The sequence below is a fragment of the Crocuta crocuta genome, unplaced genomic scaffold (assembly GCF_008692635.1).
Source record: "Crocuta crocuta isolate KB4526 unplaced genomic scaffold, BGI_CrCroc_1.0 scaffold119, whole genome shotgun sequence".
In the NCBI taxonomy this organism is placed as follows: domain Eukaryota; kingdom Metazoa; phylum Chordata; class Mammalia; order Carnivora; family Hyaenidae; genus Crocuta; species Crocuta crocuta.
In genome coordinates, this window is record NW_027551562.1 from 9408399 (window position 1) to 9427792 (window position 19394).

Sequence of the window (19394 nt, forward strand, 5' to 3'; positions counted from 1 at the left end):
GTCGCTACACCGGGGCTTTTCTCAACAAAGTTCCCGTATTTCTTTTGATGTGGCTCTAATTTTGGGCTCCTCTTGTCTCCAGACTTTAGTGAGAGCCGTCAGGTGATGTCTGCGGCTGCTGGCGTGAGGGGTGCTGTCGCCGGGCAGCAGGCCAGGGCCCGCCCTACACGCAGGGGCACCTGACAGTGAGGGGCGCCAGTCCCGCCCTGCGACGCCATCTGAATCACCACCGGAGGCATTCTGTCATTCATGATTAACTGAAAGCAAACCCTCACTAAGATGGTGGATTGAAACTGCTTTTGCTCTTTCAAAAATAATACCTCAACTAAACTACATTTAGGAGATTTTTTAAGTTTCCTTATTTATTTTGAGAGAGAGAGTGCATGAGGTCAAGCGGGGGCAGGGCCGAGACACAGGGCGGATCTCACGAACTGGGAGAGCATGACCTGAGCCGAAGTCTAGAGTCAGACGCTTCACCCACAGAGACACCTGGGCGCCCCCGATGTTTTAAGAAGTTCAACAGCGTCCACGCTCTGGGAGCCGGAGAGCAAACGAGGGACAGTGACCTGGGGATCACTAGGCGGCAGCCTTAGTGCCGCCCGGTCAGGCCCGCCCACGACTCCGGGGGCACGTCTGCCAGACCTCTGCACCCAGGGGGCAGGGGAGGGTGCAGTGGTCCAAGGAGCCAGGTGCCCAGATGCTGCACCCACTCCACACCCAGAGGCTGGGTTTCCAGCCGGGGCGGGCGCGGGCCTGTGGCAGGAGGCCGGGCCCTCCACGGCGCTGCCCCTGGGCCTCACACCTCCGGGCCGAGCACCGTTAGAGTCTTCTCTGGGGTCGCTGGGCGGCCCAGGACGAAAGCCGTAGAGGTGCTGGCACGGGTGCTGGGCAGCCGTGGGCTCACTGTGGACCCCAGATCCTGTCACCCGCCCGTGCGTTCAGAGCCCCCTATCGACGCTAACCACGAACAGACAGCGACGCTGGAGATCAGAACCGCCACACGGCCCACAGAACCCAGAACACGGCCGCTGGGAGGCAATACAGGCCAGAGAGGTGAGAGCTTCAAGCAAAGCTGTCTCTTCAATATCCTGAGAGATAAAAGCAGGTATTGTGTCCACGATAAAACAGCATGATACGCATATGAACATTCTGGGCACAAAATCAAGATTGTGGGACAGTGGAATGCAGGCCGGGCTGGGAGCTCCACAGACAGCGGGTCCTCAGAGAGCAGAACGGAGGACAGAGCTGGTAGAAGAGAGGCCCGGCGAGGGTCCTGGGGCGCACTGAGCACCCCGCACCTGAGCGTCCCTGAGCCTCGGGCAGGGAAACGAGGGGACGATACCGTCAGTGAAATAACTGATCTTTTCCGGAAGCAAAGGTCTGGAGACAGTCAGACTGTGGGAGGCCGGGCCGGAGCTCAGGGTGGCTAACGACAGACCCTGGGGAACCGCGGGGCCCGCCCGCAGAGGGGCTGCGTGCAGGTAACGGTCTAATGTCCACAGTGACTCTGGAGTCACTACAGCGGCACCAGCGGCGGGGGAACACGGGACGCTGCTGCCAACATGTCAATGGTCTTGTCGAACAGGAAGGAAGTGAGCGGCGGAGCAAACCAGCAGTTTATTCGGGGTCTTCAGGGATTCCAACCTGGGAGACACTGATTCAGGAGGTCACGGAGATGCGCTTGGGGCTCGAGAAAGAGCTTAAGAGGCCCAGACCCGCAGGCTTCTAGAAGCTGTTTTGAAGAATTATGATCACTGTAGGAAAAATAATGTTCTACACGCGACAGGTCACTGTGCTGTCCCCGGGTCGGAGTTCAGCAAAATAAGCCTCAGTCTGGGAAAAAGGCAACACGATGTGGCCATTGCATTGGTGGTCGGGCATGGCCCGAAGGTCACGCTTGTCCAGGTGTGGATGTGCATCGGACCAACCTCCCCGGTGGCCTCTGCCTCCACCCTGACCTTCCTGACTCCATTTCCGATGTTTCTGTTCAGGGTCTCCAAGGCAGAGTCCAGGGGGAACAGGAGAGAGAGATTTCCAGGAACACGTGGTCTCAAACTGTGCTTCCCAAACACACTTTCTCAGGAAGCTGCTGGAGAATGTGTGTCTTCAAAGCGAGAGGTCAAGCCGGGAAGGAGGGTCCCGGAGACACCGTTCCCTGCGGCGATGGGCTACGGGGGTCCCAGACTGGGCTTTGGACACCCAGATGGGCTCGGCTGGCCGGACCTGGGTGATGACGTGCATGAGCTCTTCCGTGAGGCCTAGACCGGCTCCCGGCGCCTACAGAGGGTCCACACTGGCCCGCCCTGGAGAGCTGGCGGTGGGCCGCGGTGTGCATAGAAGCAGGAGGTGGGCCTGGCTCAGAGGTGCTCATGTCCACCCCCAGGGAGGCTGTGCCAGGCCGCCAACCAGACACTGGCGGGCTCTGCGTGTCCTACAGCCTCACCGCTGCCTTCCCCCACTCTATTCTTCCTGGTTTCTAAACTATTCACAGGTGACATGCTTCCCATGATGGCTTAAATTAAAAAAAAAAAGATCATAGGGACCTCTGGGTGGCTCAGCGGGTTAAGCATCTGACTTTGACTCAGATCATGATTTCATAGCTCATGAGTTCGAGTCCCCTGACAGCTCAGAGCCTGGAAGCTGCCTGAGATTCGCGTCTTCCTCTCTGCCCCTCGCCCGCTCGCGCTCTGTCTCTCTCTCTCTAACATAAATACACGTTAAAAAATTTTAATAAGGAATTTGGAATCTAAATTTAGAATTAAAATTCTTTGGGGAAGAGGATGAATACAGTGGTTCTGAACTTTGCTCCCTGCTTCTCTGCATCCGTACCAGGAGGGAAGACTTTGTGGGGAGCCTGAAGATGGCCACTTACCATCTTTTAAACTGCCCAAGCCTCGGTCCCTCCGTCTGTAAACGGGGGTTGCAGATATCTGGTGGGAGGGTTAAATTATACTTTTTCCTGCCCCGCGGAGCGCTGAGGCTTGGAACACGGCTAGCCCACCATGGGGACCCTGGGCTGTTCTGAGAGCCAGCAGCCCTCAAGTGTCTGGAGCTGAAGCCAGCTGAGGCCATGGGCAGGCCTGGGCCAGGTCCCTGGACATCATCCTGGGGTGGGCACGATACCCACCAAACCTGTAAGTGTCTGCCAGGCAGGACTCGGGAGGCGGCCACAGAGGCTGCGTTAAGCCTGGAGCACAGGTGCGACCCGCAGGAGGCCTTCCAGAGTCTGGGTGTGGGGGCAGCCATGGAATCGTAAAACCGGCGGTGGAAGAGGGACCCAGAGCCCACTTCAGGGTGGGGGCTTCCAGGAAGGGGTGCTGAGGGGTAGCTGACATTTGGTTCTTCCATTTATAGGCCCTGTTGACTCAGACAAGGAAGGAGCTCCCTGAATCTCACTTTTCTCAACTGTAAAATGGGTGCCAGAGTTTGTCCCTCTGAAGGGACTTGTGGTAAGGAAATGAAAATGGACAAAAATCACTTAATCAACCATGGAGCTGGGCACCCCGGCATTATTCGGGTGCCAGGGCGGCAGCCCGCATTCCCAGCAGTGGCCTATTTGCGGGGATGGGAGGCCCACCGTGGACTTGGTCATGTTCTCCAGGGCCAGCTGCATGAGTGTCTTCTCCCAGGCCTCCTCCAGGTGGTTGCTGGCTCTGATGACTGCTTCCAGGACCTGGAGCAGCCGGAACTTGTGCCGGGAGGAGATCTGTGGGTGGCAGAGTGGGCAGAGGCTCAGGGCCAAATTGGGTTCAGTCACATGGGGAGTGGTCACCAGTGAAAGCCTGGGCATGGGGAGGTTGCTGAGGGGGCTGAGGAGGCCAGAAGGGGAGGGTCACAGTGGATGCATTTGGCCATTCATCCAATAACCATTTAGTGAGCACACACTATAGGAGGCCCTGAGCTGGCTTCTGCAGAAACAGGCACTTAAAAGTTTGTCTCTATCCTCAAGAATAGCTATGGTATTTTAAAAGCATTCCACCTCTGAAGTCAGTTCATTCATTCATTTGTTAAAACTCAATCAGATCTTCTACCTAATTATCCATCCATCTATCTACCAACTACCAACCCACCCACCCCTCCATCTACCCATCCATCCATTATCCATCCATCTACCCATCCATCCATCCCTCCATCCACCCATCCATCTACCCATCCATCCATCTGTCCATCCATCCACCCATCCATCTACATATCCATCCATCCATCCATTATCTATCCATCCATCCGTCCATCCATCTATCCATCCACCCTCCCATCCATTATCCATCCATCTACCCATCCATCCATCCATCCATCCATCCATCCATCCATCCATCCATCTCTGCCACTTAATCTCTCTGTAACTTTAGGCAAATCACTTCCCTTTCCTAAGCCTGTTTCCTCATCTATGGGGATCATAATATCTATATCATGAGACTATTCTGAGGGTGGTTGACACATGTCAGTCCACATTCTTTCCTCACTGCTTAGCCCATTAGACATATGAGGAGACTGACTTGCCCTAAATCATGTAGCTGTACCACAGAGCCACCATTTGAACCTGCCTTTGGGTCCAGCCCTCCCTCTGCTTCCATGCATTCCCTCCAATGGCTCAAGCAGCTCCCACCTCTGGGTTGTTTACAAAGTAGTCATGGATGGTTTCCAGCACCAGGTTGGGGGCCCTGTGAGCCATGCTCTTGATCTTCTTGGTGATGTGCTTCAGGTGGACAGGGTCTGAACCATTCAGGTCCTGGAGCATCTTGAAGCAAATGGCTAAAGGAGATGAAAAAAGGTGTGAGGGTGGATGGGCTGTGGGAAGGTTACACTGTGCCAGCAGGGATGGGGAGGCAGGGAAAGGGTAGGGCTGGGAATGGGAAAGAGTGATCTGAAAATGAAGACTGAAGAACTGAACATATTGGAGGTTCCTGGGCCTCCTGACTGTCCAAACAGTCCTCCTGGAGTTTGAGACAGGATAAGAAGCAGATTGCATGCAGGTCTTCACCCCCTTATACACCCATGCATATTTCCATCCATTCATTGAATCAACCACTTTTTTATCCATCTACTTATCCATTCATCTATCATCTACGTATCCATAGATATTCATCTGTCCATCCACCCACACATTCATCCATATGGGCAAATAGTTGCCCATTAATTCATCCACCTGTCTGTCCATCTTTATGCTCACCTACCAGTTCACGCATTAGTAAACGTATCCATCCATCCGTCACCCATCTGCTCACAAATTCATCTATCCACCTTTCTATCCACTCATCCATTCATAAGTTTATCCGTCCACCCCCATCACCCATCCACTCATATTAGCCATCCATCCCTCCACTCCTCCATCTAGTCATCCCTTCACTCCCTCAACCTCCATGTAGTCTTCAACATTCAATGTTGTTCACTGTGTGGTCACAGAACTGTGTGTGGGGGCTCAAAGGAGAGTCAGGGCCCAGCTCAGTTCTGAAGGAGCCCCTAGCCTGTGGGAGCCCTACTCAGTGTCGGTGGACTCTGGTTCTGTCGTTGTGTAGAAGGCCGTGGGCACACAGAGAGGGGAGGGATTTAATACATGCCAACAAAGATGGAGGGCATTCAGGACTGGCCACTTGGAGGAGGTGGCAATTTAACTTTGCCTAGAATGATGAAGTCATGTCATCCTTTGAATGAAGGGAAAAGCATTCCTGTGAGATGGCCAGGCCTAGGCTGAGGTCCTAAGGTATGAAACAGTATGGGAGGAAAATGGAAGGTGAGGGGTGAGGGGGAAAGTTTTGGGCTTAGGACGGTGCTTCAGGAGGCATGAACAGGCCAAGGAGGGCATGTAGAGCTCTCTGCTGAAAGCCTCACTATCTCCCCAAGGCCCTTGACGTCCCCAAGATCCCAGGCGGTGGATTCCCTCTGGCCCTCATTCCCAGGACATTTTTGGCACGGGGACATGATGGGGTCTACTGGAGCCTGACCACCCCATTTCTGCCTGCTTGAGTCCCAGGGTTGGTGATCACCTGCGTTGTAGGCTTCTTCCATGAACACCTTGTGCTCCTTGGGCCTCATGGCAGCCTGGCTGCTCTGTGACTTGCAGAGCATGATGGTGGTGGGGTGTCTCTTCTGTCTGTCCCTGTGGTCAGGGTCCTGAAGTACCTTCAGGTGAGTCAAGTCCTTCATGGATTCAGAGACATGGCAGGACGTTCTGAAAAGGAAAAGAGGTCCAGGATGTAGGTGGGCAGCCTCACGAGCATTCATGAACGCAAGCCCGGTAGACGCTGAGAACCACGTTGGCCGGGATCAGGCTTGGCAACATCCTTGCATGTGTCTACCTTCTGCTCAATGGATTGGCTGGGCCCTGGGAGTAGGGAAGGGGCCCGGAGGCCTCAGGGAGCATTTCCCGTGGGCCTGGAGAGGCCTGACTTCCCAGCAAGTGCTGGTGACACTAGCGTGGCTGACGAGACCTGGAGGGCTCTGGGCGTGGCGTCCCCAACTCTAGCTCTTGCACTGACTTGGACGAGCCCGTCTTTTCAGGACCACACACAGGACTGCTCTGGCTACCCCATGACACTGAGGGGGTCCTCGGTGGGGGCCCAGGAGCTGCACGACAGGTGGGGGCAGGGGCCATGAAGACGGGTGCGCTGGGCGACACCACCTGTGCCCCAGACCCCTCCGCCTGGTGCTTGAGAACAAGTATGTTTGCGACAGAGATACTGAGAAGAAACAAGGAAGCACATCGGCCCCTGGAGGCTGTTTCCTTCCTACTTCCTCTTCCCTTTCTCACCTTTTGCAAATGTGGGACAGGATTCCCTCAGACTGTGCTCGTTGCCAGAGGGGCCAAAAAAGGAGGGATGCTTCATTTTGGGGCTGGTGGCCAAGTTGTTTGTCTCACAACTTCCTCTTGGAGCCTCATGGCAGGAGTGGGTGTCTGCTCTACCTGCTCTGGGACCCCATTTCTTTTTTTTTTTATTTTTATTTTTTAATGTTTTTATTGTTTTATTTTTATTGTTTTACTTATTTCTAGGAGAGAGAGAGACACAGCGTGAGCAGGGGAGGGTCAGAGAGAGAGGGAGTCACAGACTGAAAGAGGCTCCAGGCTCTGAGCTGGCAGTCAGCACAGAGCCCGACGCGGGGCTCGAACCCACGAACCGCGAGATCATGACCTAAGTGAAAGTCAGATGCTTAACCGACTAAGCCACCCAGGAGCCCCTCTGGGACCCCATTTCTTGATCACTCTCAGTTCCTGGTTCCCAAATACTGACCACGGGCAAGGAATGTTCTTTCTACTCACTAAGGATGTAACAGTGAGCAAGACAGCAAACTGTCAACAAATTCAATAGGTACATTAGATGGTATATTAGAAGGTAGTTCGTCTATTAACATTTATACATTAATTTATTCTACTATGTGAGAAATGTAGGTCAGATCATATCACTCAAAACCTTCTGTGGTTCCCCACTGGACTCAGCAAAAAGCTCAAAGTCCTCAAGATGGTAAAGACAACACCAGTATTTTGCTTCAAGATGGAGCAACCGGGACCAGATTCCCCCTCCTGCCTTAAACAACTCAAAAATTGGAAAAAATAGACAAACCCGCTAATATCAGACATTAGGCAACAAGAAGTGGAAGACAAGGGTCCCAGAGAGACGGCAGCCCTGCAGGGTCAGCTCCAAATCGCCACAACGTGCTGCCTGGAAGTTTCTAACTTGCAGTGCAGGATGGGGGAACCCAGAAAGCTCAGTGGGTCCCTCAAGTGGAGGAAAAGGAGGTGGACGTTTGGGGAGGCCAAAGTGGCTTGTGTTTGCAGGGAAGAGTAATAGGAGAAGGCTGCCCAGTGAGAGAAAACGACCACTCAGNAAAAGGGCCACCCATGAGGAGCTGTGGAAACAATCCTCAGAGCTCACACAGGCTGAGAATAATCGCTTCGTTTTAGCAGCCAGACTGGAAGACTTCGTAATACACAGGGCATTGGGCAGAGTACTCTGAACGGTATTATCTTGGTCTTGAGGGAAAAAACGGACATCCTTAGACAGGAATGCTTTGGTGCTGCCTAACAAAGCTTAAAAGCAAGCCTCAAAAATACCAAATTGTTTTTAAATTAATTGTGTTCTAGAACAAAACTCAGGAATATTTGAAAAGTACAGAAATATCTAGCACCCAAAAGGGTAAAGTTTACAATGCCTGGTATTGAATAAGAAACTACCAGGCATGCATGGCAGCAAGAAAGTTGACCCCTAAGTAGGAGAAAGAAAATTGACTTACCAAAAGCAACACAGAAATGACACAAGTGATAGAATTAATAGACAAAGACATTAAACGTTATTATAACAATATTACACATGTTCCACATGGTAGATTAAAACATAAGCATGCTACGGAGAGATATGGAAAACATAAACAAGATGAAGAATACAACGTTTGAAGTTAAGAATATAGTGGATGAGTTTAATAGCAAATTAGACATAGTAGGAGCAAAGATTAGTGAACTTGAAGACACTACAGCAGAAACTATCTACAAATGAAACAGAAATAGAAAAAAGACTGGAAAAAATGGAACAGAGCATCATTGAGTTGTAGAGCAACCTCAAAATCCACAGTGTGTGTGTAACGTGAACCCTCATAGGAGAAGAAAGGGAGACAGAAAACAATATTTGAAGAAATAATATCTGAAGTTTCCAAATTAATAAAAACTAAAAATCCCACAGGTCCAGGAAATGTAATGAACCTCAACTGAAACAAACATAAAGAAAACCAAACCAAATGGCATTGAAATAAAATTGCCTAAAACCAATGCCAAGAGAAAATCTTAACAAAGAAAGCCAGAGATAAAGGACAAATCATATGCAAAAGTATAAAGATAAGAGCAAGGGTGCAGTTCTAGTCAAAACCAGTGCAAGCCAAGAGACATGAAGCAACATTTTATTTATTTTTTATTTAAAAAATATTTTATTTATTTCTGAGAGAGAGAGAGAGACAGTGTGAGCAGGGGAGGGTCAGAGAGAGAGGAAGATACAGAATCTGAAACAGGCTCCAGGCTCTGAGCTGGCAGTCAGCACAGAGCCCAACGTGGGGCTCGAACCCACGAACCGTGAGATCATGACCTGGGCTGAAGTCGGACGCTCAACCGACTGAACCACCCAGGTGCCCCAACATGAAGCAAAATTTTAAAGCACTAAGAGAAAAAAACCTGGCAAGCTAGTCAGAGAAAACCATTTTAACAACGGATGGTAAAACCAAGCCTTTATCATATGCACTGAAGCTGAAAGAATTTATACCCAGCAGACCTGTGCCATAAGTAATGTTTGGGGAAGCCTTTCAGACAGAAGGAAAATTATACCAGATGGAAATATGGACGAAAAAAAAGAAAAAAAAAGTGGAAAGGGTGAATATGTAAGTGAATATAAAATATTCTTTCTTATTTTTCAGGTTTAAAGTAAAAATAACAATGCCTTGTGGGGCCTATAACAAATGTAGAAGTAAAATATATGTCAACAATACCATAAAGGCCAGGAGAGGGAAAGGGAAATAAAATGTTGTAAGATTCTTATACTCTAAATGGCACAATATCACTTAAAGGTAGACTGAGATATTGTAAAATTGTAAACTATAAGCGTTAAAGCAGTCACTAAGAAATCAGAGAGTAAACCATAATATATATGGTAATAAGCCAACAAAAGATGTAGAATGGAACCATAAAAAATTCTCACTTAATGCAAATGAAGGGGGAAGAGGTAAAATAGAACAAAGAAGAGAAGAAACAAAGCAAAAACAAATTGCAAGGCAGTAAATTAAAACTAAATCATTTCAGGGGCGCCTGGGTGGCTTAGTCGGTTAAGCGTCCGACTTTCGCTTAGGTCATGATCTCGCGGTTCGTGGGTTCGAGCCCCGCATCGGGCTCTGTGCTGACTGCCAGCTCAGAGCCTGGAGCCTCTTTCAGTCTGTGACTCCCTCTCTCTGACCCTCCCCTGCTCACGCTGTGTCTCTCTCTCTCCTAGAAATAAATAAAGCATTAAAAAAAAAGGAAATCATTTCACTAATCACATTAAATGCAAATGCTTTAAATATCTCAATCAAATAGCAGAGACTGCCAAGTTGAATAAAAAATCAAGACCCAAGTATATGCTGCCTATAAGAAATACACTTGAAATACAATAGACACAAATCAATGAAAAATAAAGGATGGAAAAAGATAAACCATGCTAATAATAATCTGAAAACTGGAGTGGCTATATTAATATCAGATAAAGTATATTTTCATTTTAAAGTTAAGAATATAGCCATACATCAAGAGAATCAGTTTGGGGCACCTGGATGGCTCTGACAGTTAAGCATCTGACTCTTGATTTTAGATCAGGTCTTGATCCCAAAGTCGTGGGATCCAGCCCTATGTCAGGCTCCATGCTGAGCTTGGAGCTTGCTTGAGATTCTCTCTCTCTCTCTCTGTCCCTCCCCTGCTCATCACATGCTCTCTCTCTTCCCTCCCCTCAAATAAAAAAAAGAATCAGTTCATAATGATAAAGGGGTTATTCATCAAGATGACTTAGTTTTAATTGTTCATGCACCTAATGACAGAATCTCAAAATATATAAAGCAAAAAATATAGAACTGAAAGGAGAAATCATTGAAGAATAGTAGAATCATAGTTAAAGATATCACCATCTCTCTGTCAATAATTGATAGAGCAAAAAGACAGAAAACCATTAAAGATATAAAAGACTTGGACAATACTCTTAGCTAATGTAATCTAACTGGCATTTACAAAACTCTCCATCTAACAGCAGAAGAACAAGTATTCCTTCCAAGTGCACATGGAACATCTACCAAAATAGATCATATTCTGGGCCATAAAATAGTCTCCATAAGTTTAGAAGGATTCAGATCAAACAAAGTGTACTCTATGACCACAATAAAATTAAATTAGAAATCAATAACAGAAAGATAGATGGGAAATTCCCAAGTATTTTGAAATTAAGCAACAATTTTAAATAATGCATAGGTCAAGAAGGAATTGAAACAAAGTAAAAACTATTTTGAATTGAATGAAAATGAAAACACAACATATAAAAATGCTGGGGCGCAGCTAAGTGCTTCAAGGGAAATTTACAACATTGAAACTTACAGTATTAGAAAAGAATAGGGGTCTGCAATCAGTGACCTAAGTTTCCACCTAAAAAATTAGGGGAAAAAGGGAAAGTTAAACCCAAATAAAGAAAATAATAAAAAGTCGAGCAGAAATTAATGAAGTAGAAAACAGAAAGGCAATAGAAAAAATCAATAAAACCCAAAAGACGGCCCTTTGAAAAGATGAATACATTTGATAAACCTCCAGCAGGCTTTATTAGGGCAAAAAGAAAGAAGACACACACTATTCACATCAAGAGGAAGAACAGATACATCATTAAAGATCCTACAGACATTGAAAGGATAGTGAGGGAATATTATGAACAACTTCATGTCAATAAAGTTGACAACCCGGATGAAATAGATGAATTCCTTGGTCATAAAAGGACTAAATACCAAAGCTCAATCAAGAAGAACTAAATAGCCAGAATAGCCCTTGTCTATTACAAATATTGACTTTGTAGCTGAAAACCTTCCCACAAAGAAAACTTGAGGCCCAGATGGCTTTACCCTTAAACTCTACCAAGCATTTAAGGAAGAAATGATATCAATAAAACTCTTTCAGAAAATTAAAGGTGAGGGAACACTTCCTAACTCATTCAGTGAGGTGAGTGTTAATACCCCCATGCCTAAACTAAATAAAGACACTGCAAGCTTTCTTAACATAAGAATCCAAAATATATGGACATGCTCATTCATCTACATGACCCAGTGAGCCCTACCTTGGGCATGCAAGGCTGGTAGAACATTTGAAAATCAATGTGACTCCCAACATTGTAGATGAAAGAAGAAAACCATATAATCATCTCAATAGATGCAGAGAAAGCATTTGAGAACATTCCACATCCATTCACAATAAAAACGGAAATTAAAGGAACTTCCTCAACTCGATAAAGAGTACCTGCAAAAATCCTGTAGCTAATATCATACTTAATGGTGAAAGACTGAATGTTTTTCCCGCATAGTTGGGAAATGAGGGAAGGATGTTCTTACCACTTCTATTCAACATGGTACTGAGGACTTAGTCAATATGAACAGGTAAGAAAACTAATTAAAAGTGTACCGACTGGAAAGGAAGGAACAAATGATCTTTAGTTATAGAGGATGTTTTCACCTAATTAGAAAATTCCAAAGAATCTATAAAAAAGCTACTAGAACTGAAAAGGGAATTTAGTAAATTTGCAAAAATATAGTCAGTATACAAAAATCAGTCACATTTCACTATACTAGCAACAAGCAGTTGGGAATTGAAATTTAAAAAGTTCCATATAGGTAACCCAGTTGGTTAAGTGTCCAGTTCTTGATCTTGGCTTGGGTCAGGATCTCAAAGTTCATGGGATCAAGCCCCACAATCAAGAGCCTACCTGGGATTCTCTCTCTTCCTCTCTCCTTCTGCCCCTCCCCCACTCATTCTCATTATCTCTCTCTCTCTCAAAATAAATAAACTTGAAAAAAAGGTACCCTACACAGTAGCATTAAAGACATGAGATATTTAGGTATACATCTAACAAATAATTGCAAGTTCTGTGAGCTGTAAAACATAAATAGCAATAAAAGAAACCAAAAATATACTTTAATAAGTGGAAAGATATACCATCTTCATGGATCAGAAGACTCAATACTGTTAAGATGTCAATTTTGTCTAAATTTATCTAAATATTCAGTGCAAAATCGAGTCCAGAAAAAGACTTACATGTACAAAGGTAACTGATTTTTGATAAAAGTGCAAAAGTAATTCAATTAAGAAAGTGTATTCAACAAATGGTGTGTGATAATTGGATACATACGTGCAAAAAAATGGCCCCCAACCTATACTTCACATTATGTACAAAAATTAACTCTAGATCATAGACCTAAAAGTAAAACCTGGAGTTCCAAACTTGTAGAAGGAAATACAGGAGAAAACAAATCTTTGTGATCATGGATCAGACAAAGTTTTCTTAGATGTGACCCCAAAAACGTTAAATTGGATTTCATAAAAATTTAGAACTGCTTTTTGAAAGACATCTAGAAAAAAAATGAAAAGATAAGCTGTGGACTTCGAGGGAATACTTGCAAATCACATATCTGATAAAGGTCCGTGTCCGGAACACGCAAATAACTCACAAAACAAAAACCCAAACACCAATGCAATCAATCTAATGAAATACAGACAAAAGATCTGAATAGACATCCCACCCGAGAAGCTACACAGATGGTAAGTAAGCACGTAACAGGTGCCCAATGTCCCAAGTTAAAGCTGGAGAGGAATACGGCTACACGCCTACTAGGATGGCCGAGGTTGGGAGAAAAGCCCTGAAAATACCAAGTGCTGGTGACGTTGCGGAATAACTGGACCTTTCGTACGTTGCTGGTGAGGGTGTAAAACAGTACGGCCCGTGTGGAGAGGAGCTTGGTGCTTTCTTAGAAGGTTAAGTGTACGCTCTGCTGCTCTCCTCCTAGGCATTCACTCAGATAAAATAAATCACGTTCGCACAAAACCTGTACACAAATGTTTGTAATGGCTCTACTTGTAATCGCCCCAACAGAAGAAATGCACACGTCCTTTTTGACTGGTGAATGCGTGAAGAAGCTGTGTATTACATCCATGGAAATGCTCATCAGCAATAAAACGGAATGGATTCCTGAGAAGCACAGCAACATGGTTGGCTCTCAAACGCGTCATGCCAGAAACCAGCCCAGGCGCTGCACACCGTGCTGCCCCAGTTTTATGACTTTCTGAAGAAGGTCCAACTGAACAGGGATGGGAAGTTGGAGGAGGGTTGACTACCTAAAGGCCACGGGGGACCCGGGAGATAAACCTGCTGCATATCTTGCGTGTGGTAGTGGTTTCACGACTATGACTTTGTCAAAACTTGCAGTGTCCCACTACAGACGATGAATCTTACTGTAGCTAAATTATATCACAATAAAAAAGAAAGCAAGATCTCTAAGAACAAAAATGATTTCGCCCCCTCTCTGATCTCATGTCTGCTTTCTCTTGGCTACTCTGCCCCAGCAGTGAACTTGTGTTGCTCCTTACACCCCCAGGCACATTTCTACCCCAGGACCTTTACACTGGCTGTTCTTTCAGTCCAGAAAACATCCTCCCTCCAGATAGCTGCTTGGGTCAGTTTCTCACCTCCTTTAAGTCACCTCACTTGTTACCTCCTGGATGAACTTAGTTAAAATTGCAATGTGCCCCTCACCCTGCCCTCTCTACCCCCAACCTCTCCATTTGTTTCCACATCACTTTTAACCTTCTAACATTATATAATTTACTTTCTTACATCGGTGGTTTATTGACTGTTTCCCCCACTGGAATGTAGCCACCAGAGATGTAGCATTTCTGCACGACGGAGTGTCGGCCCGGATGAAAGTGTTTACGGGGTGCTGGGGCAGGGGCGGGGTGGGGCACGCGGCCTGCGGTGCCTGGCCATCTTCGCAGTCCCCGAGCCCTCCACGGGGGCAGCCCCCTTCCTTCCTGCCTTCCTTCTGGGAGGAGGTATTGATGCTGCAGGGCCCGGGGGTTCGCCTGAACAAGACACACAGAGACCCCTTCCCTTGGAGAGCTTGTGTCTGGGGCGGGGGGAGGGAGGTGATGCACACCCAAGAAACTGCCGTGCCGGCTGGGGACAGTGCGACGGACAAAGCCCAGCACGGGATGGCCCGGACGAGCTGGTGGTCATGCTAAACAGCCTCGTGAGGGAGGCTGGGGCTCTGGGCTGCCGCTGGGGTCAGGCGTCCGTCAGGTGCCCGGTGGGGTGTGGGGTGGCCGAGGGACTGAGCGATGAGTAAATGAGACGTTCTGGGCATCGCTGCATGTGACGTCCTGCGGAGAGGATGGGTGCCCCTCCATTACCTGATCTCCGACCCTCCACCCCCCCCATCACGCTTCATGCTGCCCGCCTACCCCAACCCCATGAGGTGCTGAGACACAGAGAGGTTCAGCGGCCTGTCCCAGGACGCACAGCATCTGCAGAATGACACTGGTTCAGACCCAGCCTGAGCCTGAAGCCTGCATCCTGGGCGCCGTGGCCAGCAGGGCTCAGTGCACACTAGAACCTTCCTGGACGGCCCCTTCTTCCTAGAGCCCCACAGAAAACCAGCCACTTCCCTGCCACTCCCGCAAAGTACGGCCTTTCAGAGGGAGGCAGGCTGGCCGGTCCTGAGGGCAGCTCGGGAAGAGTGGGAGCCCAGCTCCCCTCTGCACCCGGAGGGGACGCACGCTGCTCAGTGACACCCACAGCACTTGGCCCGCAGCTGGCCCTGAGACGGCATCCGGGCCCTGCGACGACCAGAGTGGAGTGTATTTTTGAATACAGAGAACGACAGCGTAGTCAGGCAAACAGCTGCCGAGAGAAGCGCTTTCTCGCCTTAGAAGTGATCCAAGATGCGGCGGTGGTGGCGGAGATGGGCCTGACAACACACACACACACACACACACACACACACACAGCGACAACTGCGTGCACACAAAAATAAGTGAGTTCGAACCGAGTACAAAGCTGCCCCTTCTGGAATAGCATTGCGCATGGGGGTCCTGCTCGGGAGCCTGTCTGGGGATGGTCTGGGGAGCTGGGTGCCCAGGACCCCTGGGAAGGCACCTGGGGGTCCGGGGAGGCAGGGGAGGGAGCCCGCCGGCCGCTGCCTGGCCCCGGGCACCCGCCTGAAGGCCGGGAGGAGCCTCCCTAGGATGCGCCATGTCTTTGCCGGGTCACTGGCCGTTGGACCACTGTCCACCGTGCGGGTAGGAAGCCAAGGCTCAGGGAAGCACGTGGACAGTGGGTCAGTCCGTGCGTTCACTCATGCACAGGCACGCGTGTACAGGGACACTGACACGCTGCCAGCCACAGCTCTGGTCCTATAGGCAGTCGCCAGCCACACTGCAGGACGGTGGCAAAGCCCGCACTTGAATCCAATATCCTCCCTCCCGTCCCCCTGTCCCCAAGCCTAGAGCTGCCGGGTGGGGTTCGGCCCCAACCCTGCCCCCGGGGGTGCCCTGCGGGGAGGCACCGTCCTGAAAGAGGGAGGGGCCGGGGCACCTGCGGGCAGCGGGGCATCGGGCTTCCCCTCCTACACGTCCCGCCTGGTGCTGTGCTCACCTGGGGTTCTGGGACGTGGACGATGGCGTCCTGCCAGCCGTGGCGTGGCCGTGGCTGTGTGGCTTTTCCAAATGCTGCCCGTCCATGTTGGGGTGCAGTTTGGAGAACCCACAGGCCCAGCGCCAGCTCTGTCCTCATGCCCAGAGGGGCGGCCCTATCTCTGGGTATCCCCCTCCCCCACCCTGGCCAGCCCTGACCTCACCCCTGAGGTCACAATGGTTCTGGGCTCAGGGCACTTTCCCAGGGCCAGCGCCGGGGAACTGGACACTGCTCTGGGCCCGGTACAGCGTGTGCGGGAGCACAGGTGCGGCCTGGGGCTTGGCCCTTCCATCCCTGGTCTTGAACGTGTCCTGTAAGACCCACAGAGCCCTGGCTGACACCTTGGCTGGTGAGGAACCCCGAGACCGAAGACCCAGCTAATCCTGGATTCCGGCCCCGAGACTCTGGTGAGACAGTAGACGTGCGTCGTAAGCCACTAGGTTTTGGGGTCATTTGTCACACAGCAGTAGACAGCGCATCCTTCCCGGCGACCGCCCGTCTCACTGGGCCTGGTCCATTGCAAGGCTGCAGGGCAAGGGAGTCCCGAAGGCCAGCGGGGGACGCCCAGCATGGCCCCTCGTCACCACACTCGGCTGTCGGAGGCCCTGCAGGTGGGGCTGGGGAGCGGAGGGCTAAGAGCCAGGACGCTGCTGGGCCAGCGACCTCCATCCCGCAACCACGTCCCTCTGCCCAGCCAGCCCGGGGCACAAGGGGTGCTCGAAGCCACACTGTGTGCACAGCCCTTGCGTCTGGAAACGGCCTGTGCCCGGGACCAGTGCCCTGCTTGGGGCATCTCAGACTTGACAGCCAGTGCTCACCCCTGAGGCCACAGGGCCTTAGCACTGGCCCCTGGGGTTCAGACCCAGCTCGGTGCTGCTGGCTGGACGACTGAGGCCGTGACGCTTTCAAACAGGGCGGACAGTGCCCGCCCTCCCCCTGGGGGTTCTGACACTCACACTGCTTTCCTGTGACAGGCGCTGCGTACAGGATGGGGTGGCGGCCGTGGCACGGAGGCTGGCCTCGCGAGTGGCATCCCCGGCTCCAGCCGGGGTCCTGCGAGCGGGGGCCCTGGGTCCCTACCAGGTCGTGGGGAGGAAACGGGCTGCAGGAGCCAGGTGAGCAGGCGCGACGGTGTGTTTATCGGGGCCTCTCCGGTCCCCGGCACTCTTCTGAGCATGTCGCCTGGACCCTCACACCTTCCCGCAGGCCCGGGCGCTGTGGCGCTGGGGTTCCCGCCGAGGCCCAGACAGGAAGCCGCTCCTCGGGTCTCTCTGAAGTGGGAAAGGTCAGCGCGTACCCGGGTTTGCCTGGAGCCCCGAGCTCGAGTCCCTCCCCCCAGCGCCCTGAAGCCGAGAACCAGGCCCATAAAGTCCCTCGTGAGGAAGGGGCCCTGCTGAGCCCGAGACGGAGCCTGGAGACCCCCGTCCTGGACTGTTGTCCCGCCTGTGCCCCCAGGCTGTGTCCGGGCACCGCCGTGGCGGGTGGCCTGGCGGGGGTGTGCCACAGCCGCCCCCAGGAGGCTTGCACGGCTGTCCTGAACACTCAGCGATTTTTGAGAGCTGGTTGTTAAATACAGCCGCAGAAGCTCACAATTAAGTGCACTGTATTAACAGCCGGTAATAAATACCCCAGACTCATCACTTCCTGGTCAGGACTAGAGCTCACTGTGCCCTAGGGGTCACCTACAGCTCTGACCAGCTACCGTGAGCCGTCACGCACCTGAGCGACTCCGTGCGCCCTGTCGCCGCGCTGGAAGCGGGAAATCAGCCTGGGTGGGGGCGGCTTCCTTCCTGGACACAGACGGAGCCACCTGCAGGGAGCCCTGGAGAGAGCTCCTTTTCAGCTGTTTGCCAGGATGATGGGGCAAGACGGCCCTCCAGTCTCCCCACCACTTGGGAACTTGGAATTGGGGCAAGAGTGAGAGCTCCGTGTGGGGGTGGGGCCCCCTAGGGCTGCCCATTTGCTGCTTACGGGGCCAGGCAGAAGGGAGGGGACGGAGGAGGGTACGAGCCCTGGGGGCTTTGCAGGCTCTGGCCCTGACCTTCCCAAGGCCCCTGTGGCCCTGACCTGCAACTCTGCAGAATAAGTTGTCCCCACCAACACTGAGGCAGATTTTCGGCCACCTCGTTTCCCAGGGGGACCTTTCCTGCAAGTCCAGGAAGGTAAAATGAAGGAGCTGCTTCAGAGGTCGTGCCCTCCCGTCTCTGCAGGGTTTAGGGGAGGCTGCATGTCTGGAGAATTCAAGCGTCACATCGTCACATCGGGGTGGGGCAGTGGCTGAGTCTCTGTGGACGGACCTCGGCCCCAGGCGATACAGGGAGGGTCGCCTACTGAGATCTGACACTTGCCTGTCTCCCCTCTCCCTCACCACGGAAATGGCCAGGCATCAGGGGTGCAGGGCCCTGTCTCCCCTGGAGCCTGTCAGGAACTGTCAGCATTGTCTGCTGGGGGCGGGACCCAGGGACACAGCGGGGAGATGTGGGCAACCAGCCATCTGGCTGCTTTTCAGAGCTGGGTGTGCTCACCAGCCTGGGTTGGGATGAAGCTCAGAGAGGGTGAGGACCTGGCTGGAGGTCACCCATCAGGCAGCGGTGGAGCCAAGTTCAACCACAGGCCCCCGAGGTCCAGCCCAGGGTGCGGATGAGGCCCGTGGACGGCCCGGAGCCTCCAGGCTGGGCCTGGAGGCGGCNGAGGGGACCCCGGCGCTGCAGGCCTGGGCGGCCTAGGGGTGCTACCCACTGGGGGACGGCCGCTGTGGGAGCAGCAGCTCTCTCCCACCTCCACGCCCCTGCGCAGGCTCCCTCCAGCTCCACTACGGCTGGGGACCACACCAGGGGCGGCTGGCACTGCCCCAAAGTGGGGGGGGGGGGCACCTGGGGCCGGCAGCCCAGCCTCTGCCCTGCTACCCAGGCCCCTCTTCCCTCCCCCCACCCCCTCCTGCTCCCAGCTACAGCCAGCTCAGCCTCTGAGGCCTTGTGCAGTGCCCTCCGCCGGAACGCCCTTGACAAAGATTCTCTGCTTGGTCAGGTTCTGGAACCTTCTCCTGGACCCACGTGCGCCCTCCTGGGACCTCCGTTTCAGCAAGAAGCCCCCATCCTCCACAGCCCATCCCTCCCTACACCTGACGCCCTCCACATCCGGTCAGTTTCCTCCTCCCGCCCCCGCCTCCCCCGCCCCGGGCTGACC

At 51.4% G+C, this 19394-nt stretch overlaps 1 protein-coding gene and 1 long non-coding RNA gene across 2 annotated transcripts in view; one reads left to right on the plus strand and one right to left on the minus strand.

Annotated features, from left to right (window-relative positions):
- Window positions 1-16303, minus strand: part of LOC144219900 (maestro heat-like repeat family member 5) — a gene marked incomplete at its 5' end in the record, with an annotated part of 67602 nt that extends 51299 nt beyond the window's left edge. Inside the window, 4 exons of the mRNA XM_077750017.1 lie at window positions 3578-3706; window positions 4607-4752; window positions 5985-6169; window positions 16170-16303. Of these exons, the coding sequence (XP_077606143.1) occupies window positions 3578-3706; window positions 4607-4752; window positions 5985-6169; window positions 16170-16303 (594 nt within the window). The remainder of the gene's footprint in view (window positions 1-3577; window positions 3707-4606; window positions 4753-5984; window positions 6170-16169) is intronic.
- Window positions 16304-16416: 113 nt separating this feature from the next.
- On the plus strand, window positions 16417-19376 carry LOC144219911 (uncharacterized). Its single transcript, XR_013331536.1, has 3 exons — window positions 16417-16615; window positions 17183-17323; window positions 19236-19376. It is a non-coding gene; the product is annotated as an uncharacterized LOC144219911 (long non-coding RNA).
- The last annotated feature ends 18 nt before the right edge of the window (window positions 19377-19394 follow it).